Genomic DNA, 20,231 nt, shown 5'->3' with positions numbered 1-20,231 from the left:
CTGTGTGGAAAAGTGTGGAAACTACATTTAATTCCAATCTAAAATATTAAATACATACATCAAATAAAAGGAGACAAGAGTAAAAACAGGTTTTTAGAAATATTTAATCATCGTATATCTAGTTCTTGACCCATAAAATTCATGATAGTACCATCAAGAGTACTGGAACGGTAAAGGAATATTACAAAAGTTGGAAGAATACAAAAGGGTTTTTTTCTCCATCTCCTCCAACTGTCACTTTACAGTTCTGACAAAAGTAGAAAAACTTGAACAGCTAATGGAGGCTTTACATTACATTATTATTTTTTGTTGAGTGTTTCCATGTACACAGAGCCGAGCAGGAGTACACGAAGGACGACATAGAGTACGTAAACAGAGACCCAAACATGACATGCAGTTATTGCAGAAAAATGCCACTGAAACGAAACAGAGCGAGAAGCAGTTTAACGCCATTAAATAAATACTTAACACGAGTCGTCTTTTTCTGCCTCTCAGTAAAGGTTCACCTTTTTTGTTCACAACCTATAACCACTTACGTACCATAAACATGCTAACACTTGTTGTACATATAAATCCTTTCAAAATACTCCTTTTGCATTTACATAATATTTTCAAGTCCCTCTGTCTGGAGTGTCCTTTTCTTGTCACCAAGACAAATATTTGTGCAGAAGGAGGAAAACAGAGTTTCTTTTATATTTCACCAACATTCTGAAAATCACCAAACACACACACACGTAACCTTTCCTACGTCTTATGGAAAATATTTGTGCGTTCGGAAGTAAAGACATAAAAATTTCTCTCAGTTGAAGCCCTTTTGTATTTTGGGTAAACGACATCGAGGTCTTGTAAACACTCCTGGCGTGGGCGCTTCAGTTTGACGAGCAACGTGGAGGGTTTAGAACTTGAAGAGGTCGATAAAGTGCTGCGGGGAGATGGGCATCAGGCAGCTGTCTGGATCGTTGGCTGTGCAGGGGTGGCCAAAGTCCTGCCAGAGAGAGTCCACAGAGGAAGTAGTAGAAAGAAGGGAGACTGGTAACCTCCAAGGGGGGTAGAAGCAGTGGTCTAACCCACAAACAATCTGAGTTTCATATCATTTCTGTAATATTTTATGGTCTAGAGAAGGGGTGTCAAACTCATCTTAGTTCAGGGGCCACAGTCAACCCAATGTGATCTAAAGTGACCAGTAAAATCAGAGCATATTAACCTATAAATAACGACTAATAACTTTCAATTTTTCCTTTGTTTTAGTGCAAAAAGTACAATCTGAAAATGTTCATTTTATTACAAAACATCGAGAACAACCCGAAATTTCTTAAGAAAAGTAAGTTTGATTTCAACCATATTATGCCTCAGTTTATCATTTACACATTAAAACTTACAGATCCCAGAGTGTCTATAAAGGCACAAAACATTTAGTCATCTGGAACTGAACAATATAGTATTTTACTTATTGATCAAAACGACAAAAGTCAGACAAAAAAAAAAAAAACGAGACACAAAATATTACAAACGTGAGACACAAAATGACAAAAAATGAGACAAATGACAAGAAACGAGACAAAAAAATTAGACAAAAAAGTTAAGCAGCAAAAAAAATGGACAAACAAGACAAAAAATGTCAAAAGCAAGAAAAATGACAAAAAATAGATAAACGCAAGACCAAAAAACCCCACAAAACGACAAAAACAATACACAAAACAACAAATAGAGCAAAACACAAAATGACAAAAAATAAGACAAAAAACACAAGCGGGACAAAAAGGAAACACAAAACGACAAAAATGTGAGACAAACGACAAAAACATGAGACAAAAAAGACAAAACAACAAAAACAGGACAAAACATTACAAAAATAAGACACAAAATGACAAGAGAACAATGATCGATCTAGTATTTTACTTCATGATCAAAACAACTTGTCGTGGTCTAGAAATTATTTGAAATTTATAGTTTTACATTTGCAGGTAATGTCTTCTCTGAAATTTTTACACTTTGCAAAGTCGCCCTGTGGGCTGGATTGGAACCTGTGGAGGGCCAGTTTTGGCCCACGGGCTGCATGTTTGACACCCCTGGTCTAGATTTTAGTGGCAAAGCGGTCAAACCCACAACCCTAACATGGCATTACATAGTGGCACTTCAAGTGATCATTCTTGAAAACACAAAACTTTGAACCAGTTTTTCTCCAAAGCTACAGAAAGTGAGTTAGAACACTCTGCTTCTAAACCCTTCATTTATGAAAGCTATGAAGTGCAGATAACATCAGCTGTTGGGAATTTTATTTTTACCTGAAGCCACTGGGACTGAATTGGTATCATACGTTTAGTTGTTACAGCTTTTTTTTTTTTTTTTTTAAAGAATAACCCTTGTTAGCACATGAATAAAAGTGTCAGTTTCAATGGAAAACATGAAATTGTCTAGATAACCCCAAACTTCTCACTGATAGTGTAACACATCTGAAACTTGAAATGTTGGTAGTTCAGTTAAATCTAGCCTTAAACTAGATAGTAGAACTTAGGAAGGACTTTATGCACAAGTGATGGATTTACAAATAACTGGTGCAAGACACTCCTGCACATTAACATACAGAGAGAAACATTTGTCTCAATATTTGTGTTAGACAAACAGACGGCTGACAACTCAACATTTAGAAGAAGTAGGTGAAGTTAGAGGATAAGAAGTCCGTGGAAAGTATTTCACTGTTTACTAAACACCTCTGGCAACACATGACGACACCAAGTGACACAGAGATACGGTGGTACAAGACATGAACATAGATATGTCATAAATCAGACCCTCAGTGAATGAGACTAGCTGGCGAAAGAAGAAAAAAAGAGGCACGAAGGGATGGAAAGTACCTTAAATAACAAAGCCAGATGGCGATCCTTAAGGAATCAGGGAGGAGGAGGAGAAGGCAGGAAGGACGGGAGACAAGCAGGGAGAAGGCAGAAGGTTAAACAATATAGGGACCCAGCCGAGGAGGGGAACAAGTTTGTGGGTTGTAAATAAGGACACAAAGAGCGGGAACCAATACTGCAGGGGAAGAGTTTCAGGACTACATACAGGTAATACCAGTTAAACTTGCACTGACTTGACTGATACCTTCTTCTACCCTTGTAATGCACAACTTATCCATGCAGTCTGATGAATAATACCGGTTAAACTTGTGGTGTTTTGCACTTGATGTAGGTAAATGTTGCTGCATTGTTGTGTTTACCTTCCAGAAGAGGATGCTACAGTGTTTGCAGAAGTGCAGTGTGTCTCCGTACTGCTCCCTCATGGGGTAGTGTTTCTGCAGGTTGAAGTACATCAGCTTCCAGTCCACGTTGTCACTCTTGGTTAAGACCAAATTGTTACAAAACTGCAGATGCAGAGCGGACACACACACACACACACACACACACACACACACACACACACACACACACACACACACATATGAAAAGAAACGCATTTAAGAACTATTTAAAAACATGGGGGACATGGATTTAATTAAAAGTGGAACGGAGTGTAATTAGATATCATTTAGGACACTTTCTCATTAACACCAATCTTGAGTGGGTGCTGAGAGGTGTGTGTGTGTGTGTCTGTGTGTGTCTGTGTGTGTCTGAGAAAGCAGATGGGAAAAATCACTGCGAGCTACGAGCAAAGTGAGGCAACTCTGCCCTTTAGTGGTCAACAGGGGATCTACTTTCTTCAGCTACAGCTGCCATCAGAATGGATGTGTCACCATTAACTACTGTTGTAAATTGTTTTTTTTTCTTTAGCCCTTTAAGACCTATCATTGTGCAACTCCACCAGGACATATTCTTACATTTTTACATACTGTAGTGCAATTTTTGGAGTATTTTCATTTGCTTTAAATCAATAAAACCCTTACATCCCAAGTTTTAATAATATGTATTGACTTGTGTCTTAACAACTACAATAAACTGCTTAAAAGTGCAATAAACCTAAAAAAAAAAATAAAATTTTTTTTTTGCTTTTTTCACATGTATTTCAAAATACAGAAATTGCATTAGTGTATCCCTAAAACTTGTAAACAAGTTGCACAATATCCCGTGGTCTAGTTTATGAAGATTTATGTTATGTGTCCTTTATTTTGTATTTTTACAAATCCATCACTGCAATTAAAAAGTGCTCTGAGACACGGTGAATGTGTGAAATGTTAGTGTAACTCCTCAGATTTTAGATGCAAAAAGAATGATGGATCTATCTTATCTGGTTTCAAATCTACCGCTGTTCAACAATGAATATGCAATCATAGTGTTGGCGCTACGCTGGGCTCTACAGGGTTAAATTAAAGCGACTCTGAATTAAACCCATAGATTTAGCTGTGGCCTCTCACCGGTTTGTCCGAGAAGTGAAAGTGGCAGAGTTTCTTCCACAGCGTCCTGTTCTCACTGAGGATGTGCAACGTCGGCGTGGCCTGTCCCAGGTTGATGATGTCACAGGCGTCAGACAACTTCAAGAGGATCTTGTTCTGCATGTGCAGCGGCAAGTCACTGAACGACATACCGGTGCACATTTGCTGAGGAAACAAGATTACAAAAACACAGACTTAGAGCTGGAGTGTGCAGAGTAATGAGCTTAACGCAAAACAAAGAAACATTCTGGCATCATTTTTTCCACTGAGCCTGCAATAATGTACACTACTGTTCAAAAGTTTGGGGTCACCCAGACAATTCCATGTTTTCCATGAAAACTCCCACTTTTATCCATGTGCTAACATAACTGCACAAGGGTTTTCTAATCATCAATTAGCCTTTCAACACCATTAGCTAACACAATGTAGCATTAGAACACAGGAGTGATGGTTGCTGGAAATGTTCCTCTGTACCTCTATGGAGATATTCCATTAAAAATCAGCTGTTTCCAGCTAGAATAGTCATTTACCACATTAACAATGTCTAGACTGGATTTATCATTCATTTAATGTTATCTTCATTGAAAAAAAATGCTTTTCTTTCAAAAATAAGGACATTCCTAAGTGAACAGAAACTTTTCAACGGTAGTGCATGTTCAGTTGAGCAATAAGTAAGCAGCTGCAGATTATTTATCAGTACTTCTTCCATATTTCATGTTCCTCACTCATTGAATTCTGCTTTCAAACGGAGGCGGCCTGTCAAGTGAGCAGCAGTATGGAGATATAAACCTACAACACCAGAGGATGTTAGATTTTTAGCCTAGTTCCCTTTTAAAATGAAATGTTGACATACGAGCAGCTCAGATTTGACTTGGAGGCTTGTCGAGTCCTGGAGCAAGTTTCTGGATGGACTCTAAGAACACCAACGCATATGTACACAAACAACCATCTGCTTTCTACCTTGGGGATCTGCATGTTGTTGAGCTCCTGCTGCCATTTAACAATGGTCTCCAGACGACACAGCCAGATGTTGACGTTGCCCACGAGGACACATCTGCCAACGTGGATGGTCAGGCTGTGCAGCGTGGAGCTCAGGTCCTGCAGAAGCTCCTTGACAAGGCGAGGATTGTAGTGATCCTCTAGGACTGAAATAGACACACAGATGATCAGAAACGAAAATGTAAAGAAATCCATTGTGTAACAACAAATTCTTTTTTCTCAGGCTGCTACTAAAATCAACCTTCTCACATCAACCACATAAAATCAATAACCGATAACTGTGGAAGCTCTGAAAATATATAAACATTTGTTTGTTTAATATTTTAACTGTCTCCCTTATAAACAAAATAAATGAAAAGGTCACAAGAACATCTGTGGAGTAGGTCAAGTGGTATAAACATCGAGGCTTCTGACTGGATTCATCTCTGTCTTTCGCCACACACATTAACAACCTTCAGACCAAACTCAAAGCCAGACTAGCGTTCCTCTTCCACAACATGCTGTCAAACATCCCCTTGTCATAATGACAATACTCCCAATTCTGGATTATGCCAACATCATTTACAAAATGGACCCAAGTACCGTGCTCAAAATACTGGACACTCTTTATCACTCAGCCATCTGCTTTGACACTAACGCACCCTTCCACACTCACCACTGCGATCTCTATGGATTGGTGGGGTGGCCCTCTCTTCATACTTGGTGGCTTCATCACTGGTTTTATTTTGTTAATAAGTCAATTCTGCACAATACACCTCCCTACTTGTCTTCTCTTCTTCACCTCGCTCATATTTCACATCACACTAGGTCTAGTGAATACGTCAAGCTCATCATCCCCAAAACTTCTACTATTTTTGGCCATAACTTGAATTTCTCTCAGGATTAATAAACTATCTATCTATCCATCCATCTCCTTTCATTTTGTAGCAGCTAACGACTGCAACACTTTACAGAACACCCTCAAACTTGCAACTTTGACTCCACTCACCACCTTCAAGCTTGAACTCTAACACATTGTAGTTGATTGTTGCTCCTGCTGATCACTTCAGACCTTACTTACACGCATACACACACTTTCCTACACCTCATGCACGTTTTTCACTGACATGCATATGCTCTCATGCTTCTTACTTGTTTACTTTGGTTCTATGTTATGTTTACATGTCTATTTGTGTCTGTGGTTTACATGTGTATTTGTTCCTGCTGGCGCCCGTTGGCCAGGTCATGTTTGCAAATGAGAACCGGTTCTTAAACATTTTTACCTTGTAAAATAAAAAATAAAATAAAAATAATGCTAAGAAAGGATCTGCCTGTGGAATGTATCCACTGAATGAGACATCAATCTCTGTGCCAGGTCTGCTTACCCTTTCGTACAATCTTTTCCAGTATGTTGAAATAGTTTTTCTGAGCAGCTCCACTCAAAGAAGTCAGCTGAGACCTGGCTATTAACTGAAAAAGCTGTGGGTGACAAAAAGAATAAGAGTCGTTTCAACAAGTCGTGTGAAAAAGGTTTCTTAAATGTCATGTGTGATCATCATCGCTCACTTTTGCGACATAATTAAATCTTCTCAGGTCCTGGATGGCACTGGAAAAGTCCAGACGGTTCAGAGCTTCACCAAGCGTGCAGTATCCATGTCGCTGTAGGGACACATGCAAACAGAAAGAATGAATGTTCAATGAAGAATTACTTGATTAAAATACACTCTGTTTCCCAAAAAACAGCATAATTTATGTCAAAATAATAAATATAGCTTCAGTACTCACTTCTTTTGTGCTCCCTTTCTGCACGTAGATCCACTTATCCCTAAAAACAACTGAGAAAGAGAAAAAAAACATTGAACAGTTCAGGTTTGCTACAGCTGTTTAGAAGGGTTACTTTTTTAAAATCTTCAGTTTGTGATACTTTTGCACTGGACTGCATTGCATTTTATCCTGTTCTTGAAGTGGGTTCAAGAGGCAAAAACTATAATGCCTCCATCCACAGGACAACAGGGGTCACCTAATAGTTCGACAAGTATCAAAAATGATATTAGTCAAATGCTACAGCCTTCACAGTCACCAGATTTCAACCCCTTCTGGACTGAAGTGTTAAACATTGCTTCCCACTGCTGTTACCAAACACTGAACGAGGTAATGTCTTCGTGATGAATGGCTTTTGTCCCTCCAGTGCTGTTCCAGACACTTGGTGAATCAGTGCAAAGGTGCAATGAAGCTGTTTGGCAGTATGTGGTGTCCCAAAACCATACTAAGAAAACTTTGTTGGTTTTTCCTTTAATTTGTCACCCAAAGTAGTAGTTTAATGTAGAACAATGCTGCATATGTTGCAGATCGTATCTAAGTAAAATTTGAACAAGCATAGCATCTAGTGTGAAATCTACTGCTGTCAAACACATGGAAGTACTCAAACAAAATACGCTAAATACCCTAAAATGATACATAAATACAGCAGATAAGGAAATGTGCTTATTTACATTACTGCAATGATGGATTGCACCGACTCCATGATAATGTGAGATGGTGAGCACTCAAAACTATTTTAAAAAGCCACATTTACTACACAACTTTGTGCAGGAGCCTGAAAGTTTCCCTGCTGTCTCACTGAGTCTCAGTGACGTTTGTATTTGTGTTCACACGGCCTGTAATTTTCATACCACAAACACTCTTCACAGAGGCCAAAACGGTGTTTATGTGCTGCTGAGACTCACACTGGGATTTGGTGTTGTTGTTGTAGAAGTCCTTTTTCCTCTTCGTGGTGGCGAGCTCGCACACATCTCCGACAAACAGATTGTCATTGTTGTCATTGCAGAGCCTGTTAGGACAGAGGAAGCATGTTGGAATTGTGTTAATGACACGACATGGAAGCTCGACTGGTGCAGCAAAAATAACACGTAATTAAAAACCACTGAGAGGAATCTGCTCTGCTGTGGCACCCTGAAGGTGCAGGTGAAGTGCTGCCATATAACGAGGTCAGTAAATGTGAGGTAAAGTTAAAAAGTCAAGGAGTGAAACAAAGCACTAATGTTGCTTGTGATCAGAAACCTGTTGCATTAATTATTACAGTTATACTGATTATGCAGGTCAAGACAGATGTAAGAGGAGCCAGACTAAGAAAAGATGTAAAGCTATGATGATTCATATGCAGGAAACACTGCAGATGGCAGATGCATATCAGCATCTAGGAGACAGAAACATGGATGTGACTCAGAGCAGATTTTCTCAGGACAACAAGCAAAACACGTTGTCAGATATAAATCTCAAAACATTAAGAGACCTCTCTGTTATTTCTGGCAGACATTTTGGCCCTGTTACTTTTGAAATGATAAATCTTAACATGTCGACAGCTGACCTCAACTTGACACATACCAGCACTGAACCCTTGAAAAGGCTCAGATCCAACAGAAACAGAAATTACAACTTAAGACCATTTCAGTGGGATCAAATCAGCCACGATGCCAGACAACATGCTGACCTTCTGACCCATTAGCACCCAGTGAGTATTTAAAACAGCCAACTTCAAATTCGCCCTTTAATTAGACCCCATACTGTTCTGTTTGTATCTGAAGCAACGTCAACAAATCTGTCATCCTTGTGGTGCCTTGTATTGTTGCCATTGTGTCTGGATATTTGAGCTGCGCCCCACACAAAAATGAAAATTAAACACCTTCTTCAAATGCACACTTGGTAAGGAAAAACACTTCATTCTACATAAATTAAACGTGTCAGAGGAATGAAGCAAATCTGAGCTTAAAATAATGAAAATATCAAATGTGTATCTATTTAAAAATGAGCCAAAAACAAACCGTTTTCAGATGCAGATGCTGTCTGAAAACAAAAAAACTGCCGGCAGTGTTTCCACAGAACAGAGAGGGGTGTGGAAACTAATTTTAAAAATAAATATATATTTCTAAATCGAGTTTGTGAGTTCACCATTATTTTCCAGCATCTGTAACGCCTGTGGATTTCAGACATTTTCCCAACTTTTGGTAAATTTTTTAAAAATCATGAAAATGACACAATTTATGAGTCATAGACTGTAAATTTTTTTTCAAAAAATAATAATCAGCAGCTTTTCAACATTTTTTTACTCATCTATTTTGTTGGGAAATTTAACAAATTCTGAACTTAAATCAGTTCATTTTATTTCTATCTAAAAATTCTTAAATAAAAGTGTCATTTACGCCTTTTTCAAAGGTACACTTGGTAAGGAAAGGTGAAAACGTGCTAGAATGTAATTAGACAAAATAAAGCCAAGCTGAAACTGTGACCTGTATGTAGATGTACATCTCTGTCTGTAGATCTTCTCCATAGACCTCTGACTGACAGATCAAAGGGCTGAACTGTGCTGCTAATTGACTCTCCATGCATTAATAATCCATCAGCTGAAGCTGAGCACCTGACCAACACCAGCAGCATGGAGAGCATTTTGGTCAGCTGATTACACTTTGAGAATATGTTCAAAGTGAAAATTCTATGATGTGTGAATGATAAATTGTTAGTTATTTCAGGTGTGTAGTGCAGGAGCTAATATCCATCTGAGAGGAGTAGAAGAGCATCCTCACATCTTCATAAAAACCTTTTCCTCAAATCTGTGGTTCTCGTTACAAACTCCCACTGCTGGACAGAGAAAGGTGTAGTCAGGGCAAATATCAAACGTCAGCTCTTTTGAGCTCCCTGATGGGGAGATTTTGTGGTTTTCCGAATATATACAATACAGCTCAAAAGTTTCAAAAGACAATTTCATGTTTTCCATTGTTGCATCATCATGGCTTTGGAAGAGGGTTTATTGTTGAGGAACGGATGGCAGGAGCTTCTGTCACAAAAACTGTTTAGCTGGCTAGGAAGATGCCAGTAAATAGGGTTGAAATTTGTTGTTGATAGTTTGCACAAGGGTTTTCTAATTATCAATGACACTTTCAACACCATTAGCTAACCAAATGTAGCATTAGAACACAGGAGTGATGGTTGCTGGAAATGGTCCTCTGTACCCCTATGGAGATATTCCATTAAAAATCAGCTGTTTCCAGCTACAATAGTCATTTACCACATTAACAATGTCTAGACTGGATTTCTGATTAATTTGATGTTATCTTTATTGGAAGAAACTGCTTTTCTTTCAAAAATAAGGACATTTCTAAGTGACCCCAAACTTCAGAACGGTAGTGTATAACAGCATATAAGACAATAAATTGATTATCTTGTAATAAGGGTGTATTTTAGTATTTTTAGTCAGTTAATCCAGAAAAAAAGCAGCAGTCAATATAATGAAAACACTTGTTAGCTGCAGTTACAGCCAATCATGAGGCGTCACTATTGCTTCAACAGGGACATGATCCCATGCTGTTACCTCTGTCTGTAACCAACATCACACCTCTCCTCCTCCTCTATGACCAGCAACTTTTCACATTCCAGTGTCTGTTCAGTGACTAAATCACATTTGACTCTGAGAGACAAAAGCCCGACTTTTAACAGGTTTCGCTGCAAAAAAAGGGAAAGAAACTGTGTCCGTGTTTTTACAGTGGTGGTGATTTTACACCAGCTGTGTTGACTGAGGAATCCCTGGAACTCACATAAAATCACACTACTTTCATCTAAAACTGACTGATAAGAAGGCTTTGCTGTTTCAGAGAAAAACGGATAACGATTTCGCAAAAAGCTTTACAACAGACCCTAGAGTATATGCAACGGGGCACTTATTCTAATGAAAAATCAACGTACAGAAGCTTCTCCTAACCTTTCTGTCACAATCTGTAAATTCACAGAAAAGCTATGAGATAAAGGAACTAATTTACTTTTCCTCCAACATAAATGAAGACACGGTGCTGCTCGTCTGACTGCGAAGTCAACTGATCAGAGTGAATTAGCTCCCCGGTAATCCCTCGTCTCTATCCATTTATCGTATTGTGCATGCATACACACAAACACATGCAAGCACAGTAATCTGTCACAGTGAATTACATGTGAGGAATGGAATAGCCTGGCTTTTTTTTCTTTTAACAGGCTGCATGCAGAACACCTGCCTCCTCTGAGCCGACAAAGACATCACATAGCAGCTAGGAAGTTAGAAGAATTTATGGAGAGTTTAAGAAAAGGGCCATATAGAAAGTCAACATGAACACTGAAGAAAAGAAACAGAGTAGAGAGGTATGAGGCTGACTTACTCTACTGTGAATAGACTCACTGAGGCAGCATTTACTACATGCGTTATCAAATGCAAGAACAGCAAACTGAGGGTTGAAACCCTCCGCTGACACTCCAGCACCTATCAGACACTTCAGTGTTTGCAGATAATGCGTGACAAAGGTTTGTTGACTACGATCTAAACTAGCGCTGTAACACCGTGTGCCATGCCAGTGCACAGTGCCTACATGTGTTGTTCCGAACCTCCGTTGCATGAAGTCACTGGCCTTTCAGCGTGAGACTGAGTCTGGACAGCGGCCAATCTGAAGAGCTGATGTCATTAGTTATTGTCTGATGCTGTGGTCTCTGCGCCTGTTTGCTGAGAAGACGGCTGAGCAGCTAATGTGGTACTGTGAGGTACTGTTAGCTGACTGATCAATAGAAGAGGCGACCTGTGGGAGATATCACCGGCGGCAGCTGAGATTCAACCCTTAACCCTGCGAGTAGACACGGTTTGCTCACGAACCAGCATAACAGCTCTGGTTTTTATCAGCCAAATGGGCGATCACGTTCGGCTGTTGGCAGTTTGCAATTTGTGCGCACTGAAGTTTGCCTTAATGAGAAAAGAAGCTGTTCTCGAATAGCTCCCTGTGTAATTATTTTGGTTGGTTGGTCTAGATTTTAATCATTCACCAATAAAGGTTAATGACATCTTGACTTGAGTAAAACCTGAATAAAAGCCACTTTGAGCAGATGCCTTGCCAATTGTATTTGGTTTTTTGGGGTTTTTTTAAATTGTTTTTGTCATGACACTATTGTAAGCCCCAAACCCTTGCCAGTTAAACACAAAAAAACCCTCAGAGATTTCACTGATTAGACGGACTACTTTTCTCTAACAAGCTATTCCATTAAACACCTTCTGGATTCCAATAAAGTGAATTTTACGAAGGCCAAAACCAACGTTCCAGTGAAGATTGCCCATGAACCAGTATTTCAGCAGCTCTGGTCTTTACAAGCCAAGTGAGCGATTATGTTTGGTTGTTTATGGTTGGCAATTTGTGAGCACTGAAGTTTGGCTTCATGAGAAAAGAAGCTGTTTCTGAGTAGTTCCTTGTGTTATTACTTTGTTTGGTTGGTTTAGATTTTGATCCTTCGTCCCTAAAGATTAGTGACATCTTGAACCAAGAAAAACCTGAATGAAAGCTGATTTGAGTTGATGTCTCTCCATTGTATTTGAGGTTTTTTTATGTTTTTGTCATGATGCTACTGTAAACCCAAAGCTGCAGCCAGATAAACTTAATAAAAACTCAGAGATTTCACTGATTAGACAGACTATTTTTCTATACCAAGCCATGCCATTTAACACCTTCTTGATTCCAATAAAGTGAATTTTACGAGGGTCAAAACCAACGTTTCAGTGAGGATTGCTCATGAATCATCATATCAACAGCTTTGATGTACGTCGCTTTGGATAAAAGCGTCTGCGGAATGAAATTGTAGAATTGTAGAAGCGAAGTGAGCGATTATGTTTGGTTGTTGACACCCTTCAAGTTTGGCTTAATGAGGAAAGAGGCTGTTACTGAATAGTTGCTGGTGTTATTATTATTTTTTGGTTGGTCTAGATTTTGATCCTTCGGCCTTAAAGGCTAGTGACTGAATAAAAGCTGCTTAGAGGAGATGTCTGTCTGTTGTATTTGATCATTTTTTTCAGATTTTTGTCATGGTGCTGTTGTCAGTTACATAAAACAATCTAGATGGATTACTTCTCTGTAACAAACACTATCCCATTTAAGACCATCTGAATTCCAATTTTACAAGAGACATTTTCTAAGTACACTGAAAACATGGAGTAGCAATATAAAGTGCTGCAACTCTATGGAAAAAACTCATCTATGGTCAGCAGCAGACTTGAGGAAAACCTGATTTAAGCTGCTTTGAGTAGATTTCTGTCTATTGTATTTCAATTCCATGATGCTGTTGTGAACCCAAAGTTGCAACCAGTAAGAACAGTAAAACCTCAGCAGTTTCAGTGATTACGCAGATTCTTTTCCTGCAACAAGCTGTCCCATTTAACACCTTCCGAATTTCAATAAAATGCATTTTACAACAGACATTTTCTTGGTACACCTAAGAGACGGTGGAGTCAGACAAAGACAGGCAGCTGGAAGACATACCGGGTTAAGAATGCTCAGGGTGTGTTAAGTACAGAGGGTGCAAATAACAAGCCTCACTGCACCGCACAACCCCAAAACACAGATACTACAAGAGACAAACAGAACAAAAAGAACGGATAAAGAAAGACAGAACAGCCTCTCATCTCTGTTTATGTGACCACTCCTCGTCAGTTGGCATATGTCAAAACAGTACATGTTTCCTGCAGATGACAAGGCGAGTTCTCCTGCTGGGAGACAACACAGAAGGGCAGCATGTAATACAAACCTAGAAGACTGAAAACATACAAGAAGGACTAAAATAGCTACTCTCAACAAACAGTAGCCATTAAAGTGATCCAAAGCACCAACCGCCTTTAGGAAAAGGAGGTATTCTACTACAGGTGTTGTTCAAACGTAGAAGTTCTTCTTCTGTTCTGTCAGAAACACTGGTACGTTGACCTTCATCACACAACTTCAAACACCACAGAGTCATGACATTATGTGCTGATCTGGAACTACGTATGATTCACAGGCATCTGAAAACATGATTTCTCCACCGAAGTGATTGTTTTATCTAAAGGTTTACTGTCCTGTGACCTGGTGTGTTGTGAGGAAGTACACTCTACTCTCACTGGGGAAGTGAACCAGTGAGCTGAGCATTGTGTTTACTGGAAACATTAGGTAAATTAAGAAGTGAGATACAACTTGTTCCACTGTATTCAGCTTATTCTATTACAATATTAACATAATTTATGGTTTGTCATTCAACCATATGAATATACATGAAAAAATACCCACTTCCAGAGGATCTTAGATTTGAACCATCACACAGAACTGCTGATTAAATGACTGTTACATAGTATGTTAAAAGTTATATATTTACCACCAGTTGATTCATTTCCAAATGTGTATCTGCTTTTAGTAGATAGTTTGCAGAAAAAAAAATCAATGTAGGATACACAGAGAAACACTTAATCTAAATACTTCAGATTGTGATCTATGAGGAACTAACAATCTGACGTGACTTGTCAGCTCAAAACTTAACTTCTTCTTGTTGGAGGTAGTGAGATGGACATAATCACGGCAGTTTCTTGCTCCTGTCAAGTTTTTACTCACTGTGGGCTCATTTTTCACTGCAGTATAAAGTCCTGCAACTGTATGGAAGAAGCACAACCTTGTCTAGAAGCAGACAATGCTTTTTGTTCGGTACATCCATCCATTATCTATACAGTGGGCACTCGGTTTACGACGTCCTCGACCTGCAGGGTTTCATGGTTACATCGCCATCTTCCACAAATTTTTTAAGTAAGTCTTGTTCCATCATTCTGACGTACGGCATTTGCGATGAATTTGTCATCACTGCGCTGTACGAGGAAGACGGCTTTGTTTACATTCACTAGTTGTGCACCACACTGGATTGTGCAACATTCGCGTTCTTTTGTTTGTGTTGTTTTTTTTGAAACTGGAAACTGTACAGTGTTTTTATGTCCTAGATTATGATTTTAGCCCTGTGTTAGCATAGGTGAGTGACATAGGTACTTATATGGGGGTCCATTATCTATACAGCTTAATCTAATCTTCATTAGGGTTGTGGGGGGTTGGAGTCTATTCCAGCTGACAGCGTGAAGGCATGGGACACCTGGACATGTCACCAGTCTATCACAGGCTACGTATAGAGACAAACACTCGCATTCACACCTACAGACAATTTAGAATCACCAGTTAACCTCTATGTTTTTGGACTGTGGGAGGAAGCCGGAGAACCCGGAGAAAACCCACACATGCACAGGGAGAACATGCAAACTCCATGCAGAAAGATCCCAGGAATGCGGAGATGCGAACCGGGGATCTTCTAGCAGCAAGGCGACAAAGTGCTAACCACCAAGCCACCGTGCAGCTCTTGTTCAGTACGTTCCCACAGGTGTCACTATTAATTAGGAAAAAAATGGTAGCTCTGCAATGATAAACATTTTATAATTTACATTTTAAAACTTGTTTCCATACTTGGCATCTATCTGCCCTGTGTGAACACAGCATGCAGTTCAGACAAAAATTTGCTGAATATTTGCACATAATTGCTGCACGAGGAATGCAGAATCTTTGTTTTGTTACAGAATATGATTATTGCAAATAGTTCATTTTTGGAGTTATGTAAAAGGGAAAAAAAGATTTTAAAGAAGCATCTTTATTTTAGATTTAGATTTGGTTAACTGTCCAAACAGAACAACACATCACAGATTAGTTCATGGGCCACTGGTGGGTTAAAAAATCCACGGATTCCTTCTGTGTTGACAGTTTCTGACTCTGGTAAAAGGTGTAACTTTAGCGATTTATTTTAGAAAGCTAACAAGCTGAATGGTTTGGGGGTTTAGAGGGTTAATGCTTTCTGTAATTTAAATTACCAAGTACATTTATCTCACTTCATTTGTCATCTCTGCTACTTGTGTCTCAGCTATTTGTAATCTCTCCTCTAACAGGATACACTGGAGACAACTTTGTCTCATGTAAAATTCCCCTCAAGTCTCTCAACTCAACCCTTTATACTCAACTCTGTCTGTTGCCATGACAGCCCTCTGGCAACAAGAGGCTGCGACTGTGGGATGCAGATCACCTCATCAAAGGCTCTCTGCTGTGGCCCTGATAAGAGCTGGCTGAATTATTTTCTCCCCGGCAGTGAGCAGCTATGGACTTATCGGTGCACTTTGGTCCAGAACCACTGTTTTCTCCTAAAAATTTCAACCAAACGTCACTGGAACAGGTTGCACTTGTTTAGGTTTAACTTCATTATTATCCTGAAGGAGATCTGATTTTCAGTCAGGCACGAACGCACACTGTAGCTCAGATAAATGCATCAATAACAGCAAACTACTACAATCCATAATGTGTCATAACTAATCAAAACACAACAGATGGGGCATCCTGGTGGCCCGAAGGTCTGAGACACAGATCATGTAATCGTAACATAATGTCTTTGGTGCATGTCCTACTCCGTCTCTATCCCTTAATTTCCTGTCAACTCTCCGCTGTCTTGGGCTCAATAATGGGAAAAGGCCTCTAAAAATAAGCTACTCTTGGATACTTTAATTAGACAGAGAAGCCCAAAATACTCAAACACTGTGTAATTTTACCTTGTCATTAGCCATTTCTAATACTAATGTAGAATATGAGCACATGTCTGCGTATATATAAAGACGCAATCAAGTTTAACTAAAAAAAGTCATCCGCCTTTAATTACATTTACTGTTAGAGTTCTTTTCACGGCAAATTTATTACTGACATATAAAACCATAAAGAGATGCATATCTAATGCAATGAACTGTGCTCTAACATTATTTAAATCAGACAAAAACTCGTAAGAACTCATTTTGTTAGTCTTTAATTACATCTATCTCTAAATTAATATTTTGGAGATTAAAAAATATCACACTTCATGATCAAATCATCCAGATAAATTAGCCCCAAGAGTCTGTAAGGACTGTTGTCCAGCCCTAACGTAATTTAGGACTGCAGAAATTAATCAAGGCACTGCATAAGAAAAGGCATATAACTGAGGACTGTAGTGAAAATACTAGTTTTATACAACAGTGAGCAGAGAACCTCATATATGTGAAGATTTTGAATGTATTCAGTTAAGCCTAATTTAATCTGCTACATCGCTAAGTGAGAAAATGTACAGATTGACACAGACTGTACCGGTCTAACAGCGTCATTACAGGCAGATGTACACTACTGTTCAAAAGTTTGGGGTCACTTAGAAATGTCCTTATTTTTGAAAGAAAGGCAGTTTTTTTCCAATGAAGATAACATTAAATGAATCATAAATCTAGTGTAGAAATTGTTAATGTGGTAAATGACTATTCTAGCTGGAAACGGCTGATTTTTAATGGAATATCTACATGGTGTTGAAAGGCTAACTGATGATTAGAAAACCTTTGTGCAATTATGTTAGCACATGGATAAAAGTGGGAGTTTTCATGGAAAACGTGGACCCCAAACTTTTGGACGGTAGTGTAGGAGACAGAAGTTCTGATCTTACTCTTTCAAGACTATCTCTCTGTTGTTGTCCTCCAACTCGTGTCCAAAGAAGACCATCCTCTTCCAGCCGTGCTCTGTCTTTGTCCAGCTCCATCCTGGCGACCTCCAGTCCTTTCCCAAGAAAGGCATCTTAGCAGAGAGGGTCGCTGCCGTTCCAAACACCTGAAGAAAAAGATTTATGTCATTCTTAAATAGTAGTAGCAGTGATAACATTAAGGTAGCTGTTCTCCCTGAACCTGGTTCTGCTTGTTTTTTGTTTTTTTTTCTGACCTTCTTGGTAAAGGGAAGGTTTTTTGTTCCTTTCCTCTGTCGCCAGGGGTCTGCTTAAAAGAAATCCAAAAGAAAACATCAGATTATTGGGTCTGCTCTGTCTAAAATTTGTAAAATCTTCACCTTACTATGTGAAGTGCTTAGTGAAAATATATCTTGTGAATTGGTGCCATATAAATAAAACTGAATTGAATTAAGCACTGCTACTGAATACTTTTTTAAATTTTTATTTAAAGGGCTCTTTTTTTCAGGGCTTGAAAGTCAAAAAGAGAAGGTTTCCGGTATTCAAAAACTATACTAATTGGAAATATTCCGGTCAAAAATGGTCTTTAAAAGTGGATAAGTGACGATCAAATACACAATGAAAATTACTCTCACTCAGTCATTCGAGCCTAAAAAGACAAGAACAAATGCACAACTATAAATCAGTCACACTTGTATCTGAACAAGTAGACAAGTTTTTTATACTATTATTTTTTTTAAAATCTCAGATGAGAGTCTGAAAAGCACATGATTTAAAATTATTTTTGAACACATATCTATGCTACAAATTCAGTATAAGTTCAATTTTAACGTTTAATATTCAGTAGTGGTTAAATAATGGGAATAATAAATAATTATCATGGCTTATATTTGCTTCCATAGCCACTGTGGCTGCTTCCAAACAAACATGGGGGCCATAACATTTACAAACCTTCTCTGTATTGAGCCTTATTTGTAGAGCTCTTAACACTGACATACAAAATGACACAAAGAGATTAACAGTTTGCTTGTATACATACACACACACACACACACACACACACACCACACCACACACACACACACACACACACACACACACACACACATATATATATAATGGCAAAGCCTGTGACGCATTTATCTACTTTTAGCTTTTTCGGACAATGACAGCAAATTATGTTCAGGTGGTTTAACGGTTAAAAATGGCATAAAACAAAGATGTCAGTCGGTTCGACGCACAGAACAACGCCAGTAAGGACGCGTAGAATCTAAATTAGGCCCGAATAAGGTTGGAGGTTTGTGAATAAAGATGAACAAACCTCAAAAGGCAAGCGACTCCTTTGTTGTGTGCTCCGTCTCTGCCTGTTTCTCTCGTCTCCGCCGCCTGCCGCGCTGGAAATATTGACGGAAGTAAATACAGTGCGGACACAGGCATTCGTCCCCGCCCCCTGCCCTGCTGTGATTGGACGACGCGTCTGTACTTATCCTGTTGCTACCCGGATTCGCGTCGCTGATTGGCTAAACTGCACCGTCAGTCACTTTTCTCTTGTACTTTTTTTTTAATCCTCTGTTTTGTTGAGGCTTTCTTCTACACGTGACAGACTGCTGCGCACATGTACTTGTGTTTTGATTTTGAAATAGTGGGGATGGGAACCTGACCAGTGGACAGATGAGTGACTAATAATGTGGTCAGGGAGCATTTCTGAGACGTTTTAAAGCGTTCAAGTGAATTCATACGTTTTTGTAGCAACCAGAAGCTTTAAATTTAAACCGCGCAATTCATGTTTTTTAATCTAGGTCACAATTTTATAGATGTGGGGGGGCGCTCTCTCTGATCCATTCTTAACTTTACCATGACAACTAAGGTCACCATGTCATATCTTACCTAATTTTCAAATCTAACATCAATCTTAAGTGCTCATTCTTGTCCTTAGGTTCCAGTTTAATGCCTGCACATACAAGAAATAATGCAAATATATCAGATCCCTGAATGCTAAAATGACACAGCATCTGAACATTTTCCTTTCAAAGCTGTTTTTTTTTTTTAAAGTCTTTTATTATCAAGAGTACAAAAATAGATTTTTTTTCCCCTTATACATCTTTACATAGACATTAACAGATTAAAACAGAAACAAATAAAAATAACAGTTTGGTAATGACACCTAATAACATTAATAATCCTGTATAAAGATAAATGATTAACAGTACTTAAGCATATTTGTTTATTTTTATATATGCAGTACAAAACATACCCCAGCCAGCATGATTACAGAACAACAAAAAAAACTACATAAAAAAACTACTTAATCTACATTTAAAAATCAAATATTGTTTGATTTTTCCTTCTTCCATTCTTAAGTACCTTTTTAACAAGTGAAGAAACAACTTCCATCAATCAATCATTTTGTTTTCATACAGTGTAAAGTTCCCAGCAGGAAAAGCTGTATATCTGACTAGTATGTGTACAATATTGATCAAATAATAGTTAAATTTCTTTCCTTTTTTTTGGAGAACCTCAGAAAACCAGACCTACTTCCAGTCATCACCTG

General features: G+C 38.7%; 1 protein-coding gene across 3 annotated transcripts; it reads right to left on the bottom strand.

Moving 5' to 3' along the window:
• Positions 1-86: 86 nt before the first annotated feature.
• Positions 87-19,120, bottom strand: fbxo25 (F-box protein 25). Of its 3 annotated transcripts, XM_055016124.1 has the most exons (12): positions 19,002-19,089; positions 17,938-17,987; positions 17,669-17,829; positions 8,068-8,171; positions 7,127-7,176; positions 6,908-7,000; positions 6,727-6,820; positions 5,324-5,508; positions 4,346-4,528; positions 3,215-3,358; positions 2,856-2,882; positions 87-985 (listed from the first exon to the last, which is right to left on the bottom strand). In XM_055016124.1, the coding sequence occupies exons 3-12, from the start codon at positions 17,794-17,796 to the stop codon at positions 896-898; spliced, it is 1,098 nt and encodes a 365-aa protein (XP_054872099.1). In that variant the 5' UTR covers positions 17,797-17,829; positions 17,938-17,987; positions 19,002-19,089; the 3' UTR covers positions 87-895. The 3 variants fall into 3 exon arrangements, with proteins under 3 accessions (XP_054872099.1, XP_023152683.1, XP_054872100.1); XM_023296915.3 differs by lacking the exon at positions 17,938-17,987 and having other exon boundaries at positions 19,002-19,120; XM_055016125.1 differs by lacking the exon at positions 2,856-2,882 and having other exon boundaries at positions 19,002-19,078.
• Between the last annotated feature and the right edge of the window lie 1,111 nt (positions 19,121-20,231).

This window comes from Amphiprion ocellaris, chromosome 12 (assembly GCF_022539595.1).
Source record: "Amphiprion ocellaris isolate individual 3 ecotype Okinawa chromosome 12, ASM2253959v1, whole genome shotgun sequence".
In the NCBI taxonomy this organism is placed as follows: Eukaryota; Metazoa; Chordata; class Actinopteri; family Pomacentridae; genus Amphiprion; species Amphiprion ocellaris.
This window is presented reverse-complemented; position numbering and strand designations above follow the sequence as displayed.

Coding starts and splice junctions, on each gene's coding strand:
- fbxo25 (XM_023296915.3), bottom strand. CDS start 17,796: ATGCCTTTCTTGGGAAAGGACTGGAGGTCGCCAGGATGGAGCTGGACA. Junction 7,001..7,126: donor AGAAAGGGAGCACAAAAGAA/GTGAGTACTGAA, acceptor GTGTCCCTACAG/CGACATGGATACTGCACGCT. Junction 5,509..6,726: donor GGAAAAGATTGTACGAAAGG/GTAAGCAGACCT, acceptor TGTCTATTTCAG/TCCTAGAGGATCACTACAAT.